We start from the raw sequence: 19,835 nt of genomic DNA on the forward strand, positions 1-19,835 counted from the left end.
AAAGCATAAGAAATGTGGTGCAAAAAAACACAGCTTTGTCTGAGAAAATTCTATTGTAGCAAGAATAACATTTTCCTAGTGGAATGTCTGGCCCAGGGTTGGTCCAGAATAACCGACCATATTGAATAAATGCAGGGAAACATTCTGAAATGTTTAGGTGCCATGACGGAGGTATTAGATTAATGAGCTTTATATCCTGAAATGAACTTGTTTTCAACCTTGCAAAAAATTTTAGTAAATGAGGAAGAGATTAGGCTTAGGGTTGGGGTTACATGATCATCTAAAAAAATTTTATATAAGGTGATGGTGTGAATAGATTCTGATAAGTGAACATAGATCTTCAAAGCTTAGACAACTAGGAGTTGGAAGTTTAATGTCAGGGATGACAAACAGCCCAGATTGAAAAGAAACAAGAGCCATCAATAAGCAGTTGGGTTAGAAATACAAAGTTGTGTTTAAATGCCATTATTTTATTTTAGAGTAACATGTCAGTCTTTGAGGTAGTTTATTGTGGATTAAATTCAGGATGAGATTGCTCTGCACTTACAAGGTTCTTACCCTGTTTTAGAGATTATAGGACATAAAAAAGATGTGCAAAATATATTTTTACCACCAACTGCCTTCAATCTAGAATCGGAAAACAATATAAAATTAAGCAACTAGCTTAAATAATATATTCAAGTATTTCCATTAAAGAAATCAAAGTATTCATTTTTTCTAAAGTGCTTCCATTTTTACTGAATATTTATGGAATCAAGCATTTTACAGCTGGAAAGAACTTCACAGAATTTCTATTCTTGTTGCTCTATTTTGCAATTGAGGGAAGTAAATCCTACAGATGACCCTGTCCATGCAAAAAAGGGATTAAATCTCTTACCTCAGTTCATAGGTCTTTCAAAAGCACAGAGTTGCCTTTTATCTTTATGAGTAAACTTGCTTAAGAAGACTTTTTCCTTTTCGTTACCACTTCTTTACCTCGTTGGTGATTTTAATTAAGGAAAGATAAGCAAAAAATGATAAATCATTATCTGCTGAATTTGAAGCTACCACTCGAATTGAAAGTGCATGGTTGAAAACTGTCTACAATTCAGTATACTAATCCCCAAACTTGAAACGGGGGCCCTTGGAAACAAATGTAGGAAAAATAGAAAAAAATAAATGCTCAAAGAATTCACAGAATTATTTTACAGTAAACGATCAATCCCAAGCACCTAGACATTCATTTCAGAGCAGCAGACATGACAGAATTACCTGGTATAGTAAAAATTAAAAAATAAAAAACAAAAAAGGGTGCACAGTAATGATGAGAAACATAAGAATTCTCAGATACTCGGCATCACCATTTATAACTAATTTTGTAACTGTGTACAGTTATTGTTGAGTCTGTAGTAATATGTCTCAAAGTCCTTTACACCCTGACTCTGTCACTACCCAAAACAATAAAACTCAATTCCCCAGGGACATACCCTTTGTCAAAATTCACACTGACTACATATTTTGCTTCATTGACATTTGTAGTAAAATGATCTTTTAAGATCATTGGAAACTGTTAGCAGAGACTGCGGGATCTGATATTTTGCTCTTTTAGCTGAAGTTATTATAATCCCAGGATAGTTTCTATTTAGGGAGAACATATCAGAGCCAAACATATTCAGACTAAGGGCATGTTCATTGAACCCACAAGAGTGTTGGGGAACAGGCTTGAGGTACTGTCCTGATCTAGATCTGAATAGATAAGGGGAAATCTTTGCTCCATTTGCCTTGGCTTTGCAGTTCTCACTGTTGCCATATAAGCTGATCTCCAAGTTATCAAGGAGGCCACTATTTCCACCTGCCTGTTAGATATTACCATCCCAGTGTTTCCTAGCTATCTCAAACTCAGTGTGTTCAAAACTATTTATTATTCTCCCTCTCTCCCTGCTCCACCCACACTAAATAATGTTCCCTTTCTTGTCTCCCAAGTTGTATTAAAAAACAAGTATACAGAAAACACAATTTGAGTTACTAGGGCAAGAAAACTCAAGTATCCTCAATACTTCCCTCTCTCTAACCACTAACATCTAGTCTAGTCACCATGTCCCAGGGTTCAATGTCTCATCTCTCCAAACCATCCTTTCCATGGTTGCCAGAGTGAGATTCCTACAAACCATAAGACCATATTGCTCCTCTGTATAAAAACCATTGATTAGCCATTACCTCCAAAGAAAACTTGAAAACCTTAACATGCATTCAATACCTTTCCACGTGTAGTGAAGGAAAGACTTGCCCTCCATGTTCCTGGGTTCAACAGCTGAGTCTATGAAACAAACTGACACTAGACAGGTTAGCCTGAAGATAAGGTACACAAATTTATTAAGATTTAATATTATGACATAACAGGGAGAAAAAAAGTGAACACTCAACAAGTGGTGATATTTGAGAGCTTATACAACATCTTAATAGGGGAAGGGGAGATGGGACGTAGGCCACTTAGAGGAGAGTAAAGGATTTTTAGGAAAGATGAGTGGAACCTCAGGAGGATAGATGGAAGATATGATAGTGTGAGGCAAAGTTTGTCTGGGTGTGGTGTCAACTTCTAGTCTCCTCTCCTTTGGTAAGAGTCATTCTTCTCTGGTTGATGAAACTCCCAGGGAAGAGGTTTATGACAGTTGAGTTCTTTTTGGAGTATCTGTCTTTATGCAGATAAGGGGAGTTCAGAGAAAGCCTCTCCCTGCATTTGCTCTTTTCCCAAGTGCCTTCAACTCAAAATAATTCTTATGCCTAATGGGCATATTTTAGGGTGACTTATTCTGCCACCCATCACAGGCTGTCCTCCTCTACAGCTCCCTGTGTTCCCAATCTATGTTATCTTGGAATAGTCCAAGTTTCTTGATAACTCCAGATACAGTTATACCTCTGGTCATGCTATTCTCCTTGCCTGTTGTGTCTTCTCTTTGGATAGAAAAATCTTTTCCATACCTCAAGATGGAAGTCGAAAGTTACTTCCTTCTGAAACCTTACCTAATAATCTCAGAATCACTTCTTTCTATGTGTTTCTATAATTTTCTGGAATTCCTTTGTGGAGCTTAGTTTATTTTACCATGCACTTTTATTTATTTACTTATTTATTTTAAACAAGAGAAGCAGTATGGTATGCTGGTTAAATTCATACTTTTATGTTATGGGGGAGCTATGGGGGTAAGGGTACCCAGGTTCAAATCCTGAAACCACCACTTACTGCGGAGATGGCACTGAGAAGGTCAGTAGGCCTCCCTGAGGCAAATTTCATCATGTGTAAAATGGAGTTACTGATAGCATATATGCATCAGAGGGCCGTTGGGAGGATTAAATAAAACAACACTTGTAAAGCATTTAGCTCAGTGCCTGGTTCATTGTAAGAGTTCACTAAACATTAGTTCCTGCTACTGTTGCTCTGCTATTATTTATCCGTCTCCCAACACTAGTTTGTAAATTCAGTGAGGGTTAGGAGCCATGTCTGATCACTTTATTTACTTCCTTTTTCTCTACTTAATCTCCCAGTTTCTTATACATTGTTGCCACATGATAAATGATGCTGAGAGCTGAACATGAGGTAGGGCTGGAGGTAGTACTTGATCTAATTAACACCCGTGTGTGCAGACTATGAATATTCAATAATAATACTGACATTCCAAAATATACACATCAATCTCAAAATTTTCTAATCATAACTCTTATGTTACTCTAAATGCAACTATTTATATGCCAGTCTCAATAGTTATGCGTTGCCTAACACCTGCTATTTTTTAACTGCCTTTGATACTATGTAAATTCTCAATAATTTATCAGATACACTTTAATTGGATGTTTACATAATATATACTCTTCTTATCAGTAGTTAGGAACTAGCTAGTAGACTTACTATCATTTGGACAGTATTCTGTGTTGCATTAGTCCTAGGGTTTTTTCTTATTGTTGTTAGTGTACGTGTATGTGTTCATTTAGCTAGCTTTTTTTATGCCTTTGAGCAAAAAAGATCGGATGGTATCAGTTCCCTGTTTAAAACCCTTCAATGACTTACATCTGTCTCAGGAAAAATTTCAAAATGCTTAAGAGACCTATAGAATCTGGCCCCTACGGACGTCAGGACCCATCTCCCTCCTATCTCCCACTTCCTCCATAGGCTCTAATAGTCCAGGACTTTTCTCTCTCCTTTATGTTCCTACAGTATTTAATATCCTTCAGAGCCTTCACTCACCCTACTCCAGTGCTCCTCCTGGCTCTGCCCCTTCAGGTCTGAGTTTTAATATTTCACCCCTCAAGTGGCATTACCAGACTCCTGGCCCACCCGTACTCCCACAAGTCTGAGTTAGTTCTCCCAAATATACACTCTTTAACAACCTGTGCTTTGCAATCACAGTTTTCAATTTGTAATTTAAAATTTTTTCTACTTGTTTAATGTATGCTTTCCCATGAATCTGTAATCTCCATAAAAGGAGTGACCAGTGACTTTGTATCAATATTAACTACTATATCTTCAGAACCTAGAAGATACCTGGCTCAGAGTAGGCCCTTAATAAATATCTTTGACTAAATGAAAAATCACTCTGTTAGGTGTCTCAGAATGCAAAGCTAGAGTCTGTCTTCAAAGGAAGAGTAAAAAGAAATGTACACAAAAGGCACAGTGAGTGAGTAATGAAATTAATGGGGTAGAGAAAAGTAGGAGGGCTTGAGTGTACCTCTTACTCACCTCTTACCTCTATAATGATCATCACATTTGTGGCTTTAACTGGAAACTGATTTAAAAGCATTTTCTTTATACCCAGCCGACTCAGGCCATCTGTGAAAAAGTGGGCTCATTACAAAATTGGTTCATCTCTCTGGAAACATAATTGCCTCCTATATGTTAAAAACTGGAGACTGGTTCAGAATTCCTATCGTTGGCTATGCTATCTTTGTTATGTCATTTAAATGTCCTATGCCTAAGTTTTGTAATCTGATTGTTAAAAGAATTTTGTAGTCTAAATCCTGAACCATTTTAAACTATTATGTTGAACCCAATTGCAGGTTAATATATATATTCTATATTGTTCTTATTAATGTTTCACATTTTAAAATATTCACCAGTGTGTATTTATCACATAATGTGTGGTCTCTAAGTAAATTCCAGCTGCTATAATATGCCTTAGTATTAGTTTTTAAAGATAAATTTCTTTAAAATAGTAACCATTTTTTACTAAAAATTATGTATTCAAATTAAATGAAAAAAATTAATATTTGGTTTTTAGCATTTAGAGACATCTTTTCTGACAGGTTATGGAAAGAGGAAATACTGTCTGTATTCTGTAATAGATTTTATATTTGTGACTTCCTTTTATTTAAATGGATAATTATGCCATGTTCCTAACTAAATCTTGTGTGAAGGTTAAGTGGATCTCAAGTTGATTTTTCCATGTTCTCAACAATCCAGCAGTAATGATATTTCGAATTTCAAGTTTTTTATTAAAATCATAACTAATGTACTGCCTATTAATATGAGAACTTGTAAGAACGGATTTGACTCAATTAGCTGTGAGGTACATAAACTCCTTCATCCCCAGTGCTCTGCTAATGCTTATTCCAGTTCTAATGGAACAAGTTTTCTGTATTAACAATTATTCTTCACATCAAAATTAAGTAAAATGACGAACAGTAGTGTTAGTAGTACTCTGCCTAGTATTTGATGCAGCAATGCTATTGTAGCGCAACGAAAAGTTTTCCCCGGTCCTCATAAGGTCCCTGGCTGCATCTGAAAATTAAGATTGACAAAGACAGATTAATGGGAGAAAAGCATACACATTTATTGAATATAAGTTTTATGTGGCATGGAAGCCTTCATTAGGAAATGAAGACCCAAAGAAATGGTTAAACCTGAGTGGTTTTATGCTAGGTTTGATAAATAGTGGAAAGTCATAGAAATATATGAATGGGCAAATAGTATGAAGTGTAGTAAACTGGGGGGGGCGGACTAAGAAAGGCCTGTTCATTCAGATACTTCTTGGTGCCCCTCCTCCATCTTGGAGATAAGGTTGTTCCTTTCTTTGGGATATAGGGAAGCTACCTCTCACGTCGGCGTCTTCTGACCTGTTTCAGGGGAGAAGAGCACTGATCTTCCTACTTCTTCCATTTTCTCAAATTCCTTCAGCTTAAAGTATTCAGTATGCCACCATGCCATATTTTGGGGTAATGTGTTATGAACCCCATCAGCTATTGTGCCAGTTAGAGGGCAAGGGTTATAATACCTACCTTCAATCAACTTATAGACAGCTAATTTAGCTACTGAAGATAGTTTAAAACTATATATAATGTATATAAATATACACTATAAAAGTATAAAATAATATAAAAGTATTAAAAATATTTCCTATTTGAATATATGCCTATGGGTGAATTATAGCTATTTCAGGTTGAATTTCAAGTCCATACTATTATTATATTAGTAAGGAATATAATCTATAAATATGTATATAGTCACACGAAAGCATAGATGATAAAAGCTTTAGACAATTCTGTGTAGTGTGTAAATACGAAAGTAATTGTGTGAAGACTGCCTCCCTATGTCAGATTTTCAAATGAGTTAATATAAAAATGCTTTGTGGGACTTACGATGTATGTTTTATAAATTGTTTCCAAATTCATGATTGATATCAAATGGTTTAAAATTAATAATACTTTTTGAAGGTTAACATTTTACCTCCTAGCTTTTCAAAATGCTGACCACATTTTAGCTTATAAACCCTGCAACAAACACTTCTCTTAGAGAGAAGATGATGTAATTTTACAATAGTTCACAGTTATCTTCAAAAATTTCTAAGCCGGAAAAATCAGAAATGCTTGTCTTTGTAGAAAAAGGAATCTGAAAGTCAACTAATAAAAGGAAAATTGCTCTCAATCGCTTTTTTCCCCTTACAACTGATAACTTTACATGCATTTGATATGCCCACTTTACCACTTTAAGCTTCTATTTCTTTTAGTATATAAATTGCTATGAATTACCCCTATCTCTGAACTTCATCTTGGAAAGATCATTGTTTTTCCAGGGTTCTTCTCTCTCAATATTTCAAGGACTCCCATGGTTGCTTAAGCAGGTGGGAAGAGGTCAGTCTACATTTTGGTCCCAGAATAGTCTAATCATCTTCCACAAAATACCTTATTCTTTGATACCAATACAGCCATTGTCACCATCTCCTGTGGCACCAAAGGCCAAGAAATCTGGGCATCCAGGAGCAAATGGCCTTTTCCTGCTGCTCTCACCATTTTCTTCAATAGTTCTTCAGGGAAAGGCATCAGAAGAGCTTCTAGCATTAGTTACACAGTGTGCCTGTAACTGTCCTTCCTATTTCACCCTAAACATGGCCACTGGCTTCTCATTCCGTGCTCTCACAACCCAGCTAAGGGCAGGCTGCCTGGCCCAGAGAAGTCCATCACAAGAGTCTACAACATATTTTCTAAAGTCTCTCTTATAATGAAGCTTTAAATACTCCCAAATAGGAAGCAGCAGCTCAGTTCAAATCTCTACTTTCTCCCTCTTCTCTGTAGGCACGATCCCGTTATATGCACTTTACATTATAAATAGAACAGAATTCTATAGGTAGCTATAAGGATGCCTTGTATCTCTATGACAAGAAAGTGGCTTTTGGCCTCTAGGATGAAAACTACCAATGAGCCACAAAATACCCTTTCATAAAATACATTTTCTAATAAATTATTTCTTTACCAGGCATCCCAGAAGATAACTTTAAGACTTATTTCCTTTAAAATGTATTCTCAATTTCAGGTCTCTAATATGGGAGATAAATAAAATGCCCAATTTAAAATGTTATCTACTAAAGTGTCTACTAGGGCCACATCTAGGTCTAATTACACAAACAACTTAAACAGACCATCATTCTACTGATAAATATATTCTATTGCATATATAGTTTTAAAATAAAATCAATGATTGAAGTCTACCTTTAAAAATGAATTTAAAATGTCAAGATTGATGAAAATATGAGGGGATTGAAAATTTTTCTCAAGTATTCAGAAAATCACTATTAAAATATTCTCTATCAATAAGGTTTGTTGTGAAATTGGTTTATCTTAAGATGTATAAGAAGGGTTTTAGTTTCCCAAGTATCCAAGTCAAAGCCATGGCTCATCTTCCAATGTGATGTTATAATGAGACTTTTCTCTTTCACTAAATATTTCTTGAGAAACTATAGCATAGTTGTTAAGAATATGAGTTCTGGACCCATTCTCAGTTTGTTTCCATTACTGTGACTTACCAGCTGTCTGACCTTGGGTAAATTCTTACCTCAGAAAACAGTTGTGAGGATTAATTGCATTAATCCATGGGAAGCGTTCACAATGACTCCCACAGTGTAAATTAAAACAAAAAAATAAATAAAAGATTAGGTATAATGATCATTATTATTATTGTTGATTTTAGTTATTTTTTCACTGCTACTATTTCTGCTACGTGTTTTAGGGGCTGATGATGTTACTGAACTCAGGTTCGGCTGCTCACCACTCTAAAGTCAATGATCAAGAGGCAAGTGTCAGTAGAAAGGAAAGGTGCTTTAATCAGAAAAGCTGGCAATCTGGGGAAAAGATGGACTCATGTCCCATGACCAACTCCCAAGATTCTGCTCAGCCATGACAGTTTTTAAAGGGGAAAAGGAGGAAGAATCTCAGTGAATCATCAAGGCAGGAGGTTGGATTCTGCATCATTCTCCATTGTGTGCAGAGGGGCTGACTCTCTCTTCAGATGGTATCTTGCCTGTGTGATCTGCCTGCAGAATTGCTAAGGGGGCCGTTGGGGGTAGAGAGCTAGTCATTCTTTAACTACTTAATTCTTCATTCTTACTGCTTTTTATCTAGGAAAAGAACCAACAGGTTAGGCAAGGTGTGGTGTGCATTCAGGAGAGCATAAGTTAGGAGTTAGGTTAAATTACCTAGTGATCTCATTCTTATAATTAGGTTCTTTTAAGGTTAGAGGGGAACAGAAATGGGCAAACAGGAAAGGGGCAAAAGAGCTGCTTTCAGTGAGTCAGTGGTCAACAAGACAGGCAAGGTCTATTCTCCTGGGCTATATTTTTAAGTGAGGAAAGATAGGCAATGAACAGGTAAATAAATAAAAGAGATAATGTCAGATAGTGATAAGTTCTCAGAATGAAATAAAATAGGCCAGAGTAATAGTGATGGGAGTGGACCTTTTAGACTGGATGGTTGGGGAAAAGCCTCTCTGGGGAGGTGGCAGTTGAGCTGAGGTTGAATGACCTGGTAAAAAAGAAACATTCTAGGCAGAAAGAAGAGCAAGTGCAAGGGCCCTGAATTGGGTATGAGAGCTTGCTAGGCACAAGGAAGAGAAAGAAGGTTAATGAGTCTCAGCATAGTGCTTAAGAGGGAGAATGGGGTGAGATTAGGTTGCAGTGGTGGGTAAAGGCCAGATCATGTAGAGCCTCATAAATACTGAGAAGAAAATTGGATTTTATTCCAAGTGTTGTGGGAAACTATCAGAGGGTTTGAAGGAGAGGATTTACATTTGAGATACCAATAGATGCCATGAACAACAAAAAAAATTAAGTAGAGATGACAAGCAGGCAGTTGATTATAAAAGTATCTCAGGGGAGAGACTGGAGCTACAAGTAATTTGGGAGTCATCAATATAGATGGTATTTAAAGTCATGTGAATTGCTCTGGTCAGTTAGACTATAGACAGAGGAGTCAGGACCAAGCCCTCAGGGTACTCTAACATTTTATAGAAGTTGCCAGAGAAGGAGAGGAGGTAAGAGGAAAAACATTTTAAGCATGAGGGTGTGTGTCATAGAAACTAAGAAGAGTGGCTAAATGTGTCAGATGTAGCTGAGACATCAAAAGGAGGACAGAGGGGTGAATGTTGGATTTGGCAGCGTGAAGGTCATTGTCATTATAAATAGTACACTTCTACCATGTGAAAAGAATGTTAGACTAGTATCATGCAGGGGTCTATCATGATGTCTACTATAAGGGAGGAAAAATAATTGTTTCTCTACCCTACTGAGTAATTGGCTGAGGACCCCCCCCCACCGCTTCCCCGTAATACAAGACAGAATAACAAGAGAAAACCAGAGAGAAGTTAATAAACTTGAATACCTCATGTGTACCTGGGAGATACTCGGAAAAAAATGAGTAACTCCCCAAAGTAGCCTAAGTCACCAGCTTAAATACCATCTTCAGCTAAAGACAAATGAAAGATGTGAGGACACCCATAATGGGGGAGAGGGTTACAGGGAAAAGCACCATACACAAGGATAAGGTTTGTTCTGCAGGATTAAATCTGCAACTTCACCAGTGATGCACCTGATACCCTTGATTCTCTGGTGTCATCCTTCTCTTCCTGGTACAGAGAGGAAGACACCCTTACAAATGGAGATTTCCTTTATAAATGGAAATTTCCCTTTCAAATGGGTAACTTTTGCTCTTTTCAGAGCTTTTCCTATGTCTGCTGTTTTTCAATCAGCTCAAAATAATCTATGCCAAAGAGGCATATTTTGGTGTGGCACATCTGCTCACCTTCACTACATTCTAACCTTAGATGGATGAGTGCCTTTGTTTTTTTTTGGGGGGGGAGAATGTAATTTATTATGTTTACAGGTTTATTGATAAAATGAGTGCCTTTTATCTAGTTTCCACAGCTCTAAAAATAGAATAGTGGTATTTGCCTTTTTGGCAAGGTTGTTATGAAGGATATGGAACATAGTGGAAGGAAAAGTATATCGAAAATGGTAAAGTCCTGTACAAATGCAAATTAATAAGTAGAATTATTTGTAATATTAGATTATAAACTGCTTCAGGGTCTGGATTAGGCTTTAATGATCATTGTATCAAGCACAATGCTTAGCATAATACTAACCAGTATCTTGTGTTTAGTGGTTGCTCAAAAAAAGAAAATAAAAAATGTCTTAAATGAAATAACGAGGTGGAAAGGAATGATGGTGTCCAGTTCTTTTTCACCTGCAGAATCCCAAGTAGGATTTGGTGACAGGGTTGCTCTTGTGAAAGATTTCAGTGCTGAGTCATGTCCTGCATCCCTTTTACAAAGTACTCACTGTGAAGAGAAGTAAAGGACTTGGAGACTGGGCTGCTTTCCATTTGTTATTTCTAAGCGAAACCATTCCCAGAGGTTTTCAGATTTTCTCACTTTGGTATACAGACAGAATTTCCGAAATCAGTTTTTCTTCTAGGAGAGCAAATTTATGAAATTGTGTATCACCACATGGGCATATTTTGGCTGGTGAAAAATTGTGTTATGATAAATGGTAAATGTCCAGTTTTTTTGCCTTTTTTTCTTTAATCTTTGGCTTTTTCTGTGTGTTGTACAGGTGTTGAGCCTTCCGAAATATACAGTTTAGTACCTTGCTGCAAATAGAATATAAGTAAGTGACCTTTGCAAAGCGCGTATTCTTAGCAAGTCTGGCATGAGTCTGTTTTATTTAGGCAAGAGAGACTAGAAAACAAAAATCTAACTTTCATTCTGTGCTGAGAAATAAAGAAAATTGTCTTATTTCTGCAGCTCTCAAACAGGATGTTCAACACTCTCTTAAAAATCAAACAAATAGGGACTTCCTTGGTGGCAGGTGGTTAAGAATCTGCCTTCCAATACAGGGGACACGGGTTCGAGCCCTGGTCCAGGAAGATCCCACGTGCCACAGAGCAACTAAGCCCACGTGCCACAACTACTGAACCTGCACTCTAGAGCCTGCGAGCCTCACCTACTGAAGCCCATGCGCCTAGAGCCCGTGCTCCACAACAAGAGAAGCCACCACAATGAGAATCCCACACACAGCAATGAAAAGTAGCCCCCGCTAGCCGCAACTAGAGAAAGCCCACGCATAGCAACAAAGACCCAATGCAGCCAAAAATAAATAAATTAATTAATTAATTTTAAAAAATCAAACAAATATATGTTGATATTCTCAGAGGTAAAATCAGAATATGTAGGTAGCATTACATACAACCCTTTTGTTTGTAAAAAGCAAGTAGAATAAGTCAGAAATGCATTAATTCTTTCTGGTCTATTGACAGCAAAATGGACTTGAGGGTTGAAAGATTTAATGTCACTCCTTAGCAAGGAAGAGGTTGTTGTGTGGCTAATATGAATGCTAATACTTAAGTAGCATAAGAAGGAGCCTGGTAAGGGGAGCATCTCACTTTTAAAATCCTGCTGTATCCTGTAAGTGTCAGCTGTAAAGTAATTTTCCAGAAATGGTCTGATTTCCCCACTGACTTCCATTGTGAAACTAGAGCTGTGTTCCCATGGAAAATAAATTTGGCCCCAGGTTATGATAAAACACACTGAAGAGTTCAGAAAATTTTATAAAATCCAGCATTTCAAGACACAGTTATCAGTACCTGTTAAAATAATACTATCACAAAATGTGAACACACTGTAGTAGATCTTAAAATAGCACACCCCAAACTGTGCTATTATTCTTTTTGTTTAACAAGTCCAAGTCTAGTACCTTTACATTTAAAGACATTTTACTTCTGTGATCATTATTGATTTTTAATAGACTTAATTGTAAAAGGTAGATTTGCTTTCCTTTATATTCTTCATGGTTAGTCTACTTACTTTTTTCTGAAGCATTCTTTTTTTTGCGGTACGCAGGCCTCTCACTGTTCTGGCCTCTCCTGTTGCGGAGCACAGGCTCCGGATGCGCAGACTCAGCGACCATGACTCACGGGCCCAGCCGCTCCGCGGCATGTGGGATCTTCCCGGACCGGGGCACGAACCCATATCCCCTGCATCGGCAGGCGAACTCTCAACCACTGCGCCACCAGGGAAGCCCTTTTTCTGAAGCATTCTTATCAATTAACATTCAAAAGCTTTCAGCCATAGAAGAAAGACCAGAAAGAAATGTCCCAAAAAGTTCACAACACTGAGTTGCTGGAAATTTTAGTTTACTTACGTTTTTATATTTCTAAGTCACCTAAAGAGATAATTTTCTATATCTGTATCTTCTATAATCAGGAATAAAGTCGATAATTTATTTCTATAAATTTACACATAATGAGATACATTTAGTCAGACACATTTACATACCTGGTTCATTTTATGTTTGGTAGTAGTGGTAGTTGTTATCACTTTTTTGATAAAAATTTTAAAACAGTGATGTAATTAATTTTGGGATAAATACTGCTGAAAGTGTAGTCCTGGTGTTACCGAACCAAACTTGGGTCCTCTGGCCATGCACAGTAAAGCCAATCTACTGGCACCAGGTTGTGGTGAAGGAAAGTGCAGCATTTATTATAGGCGCCAGACAAGGAGAGTGCGTGTGGGTGGCTTGTGCTCAAAAGCTCCAAACTCCCAGAGGGTTTCAGGGAAGCATTATTAAAGACCAGGTGAGGGAGGGGGGTTGCAGGGTATGTGATCAACTTGTGCACACTTCTCTGATTAGTTGGTGGTGAGGTAACAGGGTGGTGTCACAGGGGTTAACACTGTCAATACTCAGGCTCCAGTAGGCCTGCAGGGCTATGTGCTCAAGGTCACCAAGTGGTTAACCTCTTCCATTTGGTGGGGGTTTTAGCATCTGTAAAACAACTGAGGAAATGTGCATCAGATACTGTTATCTAAGCACTTAGAAAGGAGTTAAAGGAGAGGATATGGAGGAGGGGTCTGTCATGGGAAGGCCTCATTGGGTCCTGCTGTGTTACACCGGACTGGCAGCCTCAGTATCATCTGGGAACTTGTTAGAAATTATAATCCTCAGGCCCCTGGGCTCAGGCTCAGCAAACAGCATTCGGGTTTGAACAAGCCCTTTGGGCGATTAAGGTTCTAGAGCTACAGCAGAATCTCTCTCCCCCTCTCTCTCCCCTCTCCATCCTTCCCTCTCCAAAGCTCTTCCTCTCGTCCCTTCTTTTTCTCTCTCCCTCTTTTTCCCCTCCTCATATGGGATATATGTGTATAGGTATATATACACACATATAGATACATAACCTATATATAGAATTCACTGTAACCTCTCCATCTATATAGAATATGTATTTCTAAAAAAATAAAATATATACTTTTTTCCCTAAGTTTTTCATTGCTGTTTGTTTCTACCCTATCTCCCTCCTAAAAAGATATGAGGCAGTTTTCTGGTGTTTATACTTCTGTGTTTTCATTTAGCAAACATGTTTTAGCAAATATGTTCTTCATGGTTATACATTAAATAGTTCTGCCTCATTTATAGATTTTCAAAGCTCACTGACCAATATGATGACTCCAGCAAGTTGTTATGGGCTGAATTGTACCCCCCCAATTCATGTGTTGAAGCCCTAACCCTCAAAACTTCCAAAATGTGACTGTATTTGGAGATAGAACATTTACAGAGGTAAGTAAGTTAAAATGAGGTCCTTAGGGTGGGCCCTAATCCAATATAACCAGTGTCTTCTTAGGAAGCGGAGATTAGGACACAGACAACATGTACAGAGGGACCACCAGGTAAGGATACAGGGAGAAGGCAGCCATCTTCAAGCCAAGGAAAGAGGCCACAGAAGAAAGCAAATTTGCTGACACCTCGATATTGTACTGCTAGCCTGCAAAATTGTGAGAAAATAAATTTCCGTTATTTAAGTTACCTGATCTGTGGTATTTTGTCATGGCAACCCGAGCAAAGTAATGCAGAAGTGTTTACAGAAATAATGTTATAATTCAGTCCTAACACCTAGTGATTGCCTTTGAGGTACTATTGGATCAGTTTCCTTAACAGAAAGCTACAGCTTTACAAAGGGTGCCAGAGAACAGTATGAAAAACTACTCACCATGCACAACAACATGATAAAGCTCTATGAGAATCTTGGAGAATACTTTATTTTTGACGCTAAGAGAGTGAGCATAGAAGAATTTTTCGGTGATCTCAGCAACTTCCAAACTTTGTTCCTGGTAAGTAATACACCTTAAAGCCTTGCAAGGCCTGTTGCTTTTGTTTTTATATAATTTCTTCCATAGGCATTTTATTTTATGTACCTACTGACCATATTGATTTCATGTTATAGCCCTTTAACAGGAATTGACAGATATTTTATACCTGTGACATGGATTAAAAATTGTTGGCTGGCTTAATGTATAATGAGAACCTAAATGAATTATCTTCAACTTTAGGTACACATGGGAATTTTACTGCTGAAATTTTATAGAAAATGAATGAATTGGTACTCAAATGACCCTGAATTTTTTATACAGCATATTATAATTTGACCTAGCTTAAAAATTAACATCTAAAATCATCTTTTACTCAATACATTAAAATGCTGTGACTGATGAATAAGTTTCTTTCATAGTCTAGATGAGAAACTGATTCTAAATTGGACTCTGTATCAATAAATGACCTGAAATACCTAAAGTTTCTTTCAGAATGTGAGCTCTCCTTTTTCAACCTGTAACTTGGGGATAATGGTAAACGTTAGCATTAATCGGAGGTCGATCATCAGGGTGCCTGTTATGATGCTAGAGGGAAGCAAAAGCTTTGTTGTATAAATGCTGTGGGAATATTTCTCTGCATCCAGTGAAGACATAGAAGAGCACAGTCTCCGATTATGATAGTAACAGAAAGATATGCACAATAGTTGATATCAAACAGGTAAAAGTCCCTTTATGTTAAAGAAGGAATTCTAGCAATTATCCCCAGTAGGAAGATCAATCAACAAACTAATTCATTGTAGTTAGAGGTATGTTTCTATCCCCAAAGCAATCCTTCGCTAAATAAGACTCTCTCTCTTAATTGATGGTGTTGCTCCATGAAATCATTTGATTTTGGTGTGATTTGCACAGTCTATGAAATACAAATATACTTGTGGAAAGCACTTGCTTTCATCTACTGATTTAGGACAGACAACCGAGAGTACACCCCGGCTTTGATAATAGAAGCTAAACCAGAAACTTTCATAAATATGATCATTTGTCTTATTTTTTGCTGAGAATATTAGCTGATTTTTGTTTTAGGTCTTTGCCTCTTAATAGACACACATATTTAACTTTTTAGCTGGTCAATAAGTAGCAAAATATATTCTACAGGCAATGAGTGGCTTTTTCAAAACTTAGACATTAGGAACACACCCAGGTTATACTTACTTGGATAATTTTCAAAAAGAAAAAAAAAATGTATGTTGAAAAGGGACGGGGACTAGAAAATACACTTCAGTTGACACAGAAAAGATAAATCCAATAATTCTCTTTTTTGGTAGCATCAATGTCTATGGGTTAATAGAGATAAATAAATATAATTAATATTGTCAATCTCTGTGAAAAAGGACCTTGTTTTTAACATAAATAGGATCCTAAAACACTGCCTGTCATATTATGTGCCCCCTAACTCCCCAATATGTGGACATAGAGTAGAATTTGCTGTACTTCTCTCACATTGTAGCATTTGTTTAATTATAATTCCTGTGTGACAGCCTATGTTTAGTCCTATTAGCCAGATGCTTAGAAGCCTTGCCAAGAACTATACTTGTATTATTTCTCAGTCCTAGCTTAGTTTTACAAAGGTAAGGATATTATTGTTAAGAAGAACTGATTCTATGTCCTGGTGCTCTCACAAACAAGCTATGTGATTAGGTAAGTCATTTATCTTTCTAGCTAGTTAGCTAGTTAGTTAGTTAGGAAATGGTGGGATTACACTGCTGATCTCAAAGAACTTCTTTCTCTTTAGAGTCTATGAGTCATGGTGGGAATTTCAGAGAGTCATTTGTATTCCATACATAAACAGGATATATCTTTTTGTCTACTGGCTTCACTGTGGGTGTATCTTGAGTACAGGGAAATTATTTGTCACAAATCATTCTCATTGTAAATAAGTTGACATTCTGAAGCCTGGTTGTGTGTGCATTTAAGTTAACTTCTTGCGAACCTGCTAAGAGTTTGGGAGCTTTCAAAACAGGTGACCAGCTCCTACACTGTGTCTTGGCCAGCCATTGCCACCTGTCCTACAGAATACTACTGCTACCACTTCTATTTACCAATCCTTTTAGACTTGCTGTCATGAGAAGTAGTGTGCAACTTTTTAGCTGTTTTGAACTTGAGTTGGTCACATAACCTCTCTGGGCATCAGTTTCCTCATTTTTAAAATATGAGTGATAATTCCTGCCATGGCTTCCTCACCACAGTGTGAAAACACTTCATAACCTATGCTGTGCAGATGGAGAGTATTATTAGCCATTCTCTCCCTGTCCATTCAATTATTACTTATTGAGAACCAACTTGATTTTGGTAATGCTTTAGTCCAGAGACAAAAGGAAGAGAATGGTTTCTATCCGTGAGTGGAGGGCGACGGACAAATGCAATATAGTTTGATAAGTGCTGCCATAGAAATATGTCAGGGTGCTATAGTAATATAAAAGAGGGGCTGCCTAACCCTGCCTGAGCTGGCCAGAGAAGCCTTCATAGGGAAAGTGACATTTAGACAGTCTGGAAAAATCCATAGGACTTTGACAAGCTGATTTTGACAAGTAGGTTTAAGGGTTTTACACCTGACCTATAAGCCGAAGACTCCTAAATCAACATCACCAGCTTCAGTCAATCATCTATGCTCACCATGTCCCTGTTTCATAGTGAGCTTAAAGTGATTTCATTCTCCCGGTGGGGGATGAGCCTTGAAAGAGAGACAAAAGTTGTCATCACCACAAGTTCCCATTTTCTTAGTGCTTTGTGTGTTTGGCCTCAGGGTTCTTGGCGCTTAAAAGCATATTGGGCTATAGATGGAAGCAATAAAATATCAGTAGTGCTGAGAAGAAAATAAGAGTTCTGATTCATGTGCTACATAAAATTACTTCCAAATGAGCTCAGAGTTTCATCTTGGGAGATCTATTTGGCATGTGTAGCATAAACAAAATACAGATATGAAAAAAATCTTCCTAAAAGAGATAACCTCTAAAAGGTGGGGCATATGGAAATAAACAAAAAGGGTTGACATTATGGATTAAGACCTTTTTCAAAATAATCACATTCAAATGAATGAAAGCAAAATTGGGCAATCTCTATGAGATGCTGCTCTATAAATTATTCATATCATTCATATTACATATTACTCAACTAATAAGGATATTGAAGATGTTCAGTTGAATGTCCTATATATTGTCATGAAGATATATGTAATTGGAAACGTTTCTAAATACAGAATTAAGACTCTCTTTCTAGTTAGCTTCTCTGAGAGCAAGAGAGTTTTAAAAACTGCTTATAATATAGGCAAGGTTAATTAATAATCCCTAAATTTAAGTTGAATATTTTGTAGAAGAAAAATTCCAGATTTACATAATATCAAAGCATCTCTTTTGCTTATTCTCCTTTATGCTTCAGTCATTCGACTAGTTCAAATAGTTGACTGCACAGTCTTTTTTCTTTCGAGATATTTGGAATAGAATGTTCAAAATCAGTGAACCTTGTGTGTTTCACCACCATGCAGCATCTTGCTTAGGCATAAAAATTAATTTCAGCTGTTGGGAAAGTGTTTGAGGCAAGTATTATACTTCAATAACTTTCATAGCTCCAAGTAAATTATAGAAAATATTTCTTTTCTCTTTTAAATCTGTCAGTTTTCCGCTGCTTCTGTGTGTTTTTGTTTTGTTTTTTAAAGAACAATCTGTTACCCAGGCACTCAATAAATATTTGTTGTGTGAACGTCCTCATTCTATATCTTATATACTAGAAATAGAGGAACAAGGCTTTATAGGATTACTAGATCCATTGGCCTAACTTAAGAAGAAAATGTTACCATTACTCTTAATCAGGCTAGCAGATTTCCCCTCAACAAAATAAGTGTTTGCTACTGTTCATTTGATAACTAAACTTTAAGAATATTTTTAAAAATCAAGTCTTCAACGATTTTTCAACAGCTCTTAGATGAGCGTTAAAATGGCTGTGTTAGGAGGCTAAGTGATATCTATAAATCATGGAGTTTTATGCCATTGTTTAGTCTTGTTGCTTCTACCTCCTAAATATTTTTGGACTTCACTCATTTCTCTCCAAGCCCACTGACGCTACATTAGTTCTGGGCCCCTGCCATCTCTCAGCTGGACTATTAATTACAATGATGTCCTGACTGGTCTCTCTGCCTACTTCTCCTACCATTTCTAACTTCTAATCCATTCCCCACATTATAGTCAGAGTAAAACTTAGAAAACCAAACAAACAAGATAATGTTACTTTCCTGACTTATGATTCTTTAATGACTTGTGTCTTCAGGATAAAACCTAAACTGTTGAAAATTAATGTGGTTTACAAAATCAAAAGAACTAAGATTACTTAAAGCCCAGACCATCCTAAGGTTGGCTGAATAAGCCATAATCACTTGAACTCTCCTTCCAGACTGGGAAAAGTCAAGTATTGACAGTGGAGGCAGTGGAACAAAACAGCAGGAAGTGCCTAAGAGAAACTGAGCCTCTTACAACAGAGAGCACAGTATCGAAGGCTTAGTAAATGAAGGCTCGGAGGCAAATGTGTGATTGTCATCTTGTGTTAATTGCTCCCTAGCTAGTGCAGCATCGAGAGTTATGACAACCAAGGTCACTCTTATCCTAATTCTCAGTTAGGGATGTTCTTCCTTCTGTCTTAAGTAATTGTTCTTTTAAAATCTAACCTTATCCGAAAGCTCCTTGTAGCCATTTTGGCTTATGGAGATACTTAACTTTGAGAAGCTCTCATTTTCCTCAAGCCATCTTCCTCTTCACAAGGACTCAATCAAGTATAAGTCTAAGCTATAATTGGAAAGCAAGGTGAGCATCTGCATCTGCACTCAAAGGCTAAATTGATAATATATAGAACATTTTATTCATTCATTAAAGGCAATTTGCCTTTAAAGAAATGAGGATGAATTTTTGCATAAAAAGACTGTGTA

General features: G+C 37.1%; 1 protein-coding gene across 4 annotated transcripts in view; it reads left to right on the top strand.

The window, feature by feature from the left end:
* DIAPH2 (diaphanous related formin 2) overlaps window positions 1-19,835 on the top strand; it is an 886,034-nt gene that overhangs the window by 642,099 nt on the left and 224,100 nt on the right. For all 4 annotated transcript variants that reach the window (XM_082609568.1, XM_082609566.1, XM_082609565.1 and 1 more), the window contains one exon: window positions 14,723-14,887. In XM_082609568.1, the coding sequence (XP_082465694.1) occupies window positions 14,723-14,887 (165 nt within the window). The remainder of the gene's footprint in view (window positions 1-14,722; window positions 14,888-19,835) is intronic.

This window comes from Mesoplodon mirus, assembly GCF_964341445.2.
Source record: "Mesoplodon mirus genome assembly, chromosome: X".
NCBI lineage: Eukaryota > Metazoa > Chordata > Mammalia > Artiodactyla > Ziphiidae > Mesoplodon > Mesoplodon mirus.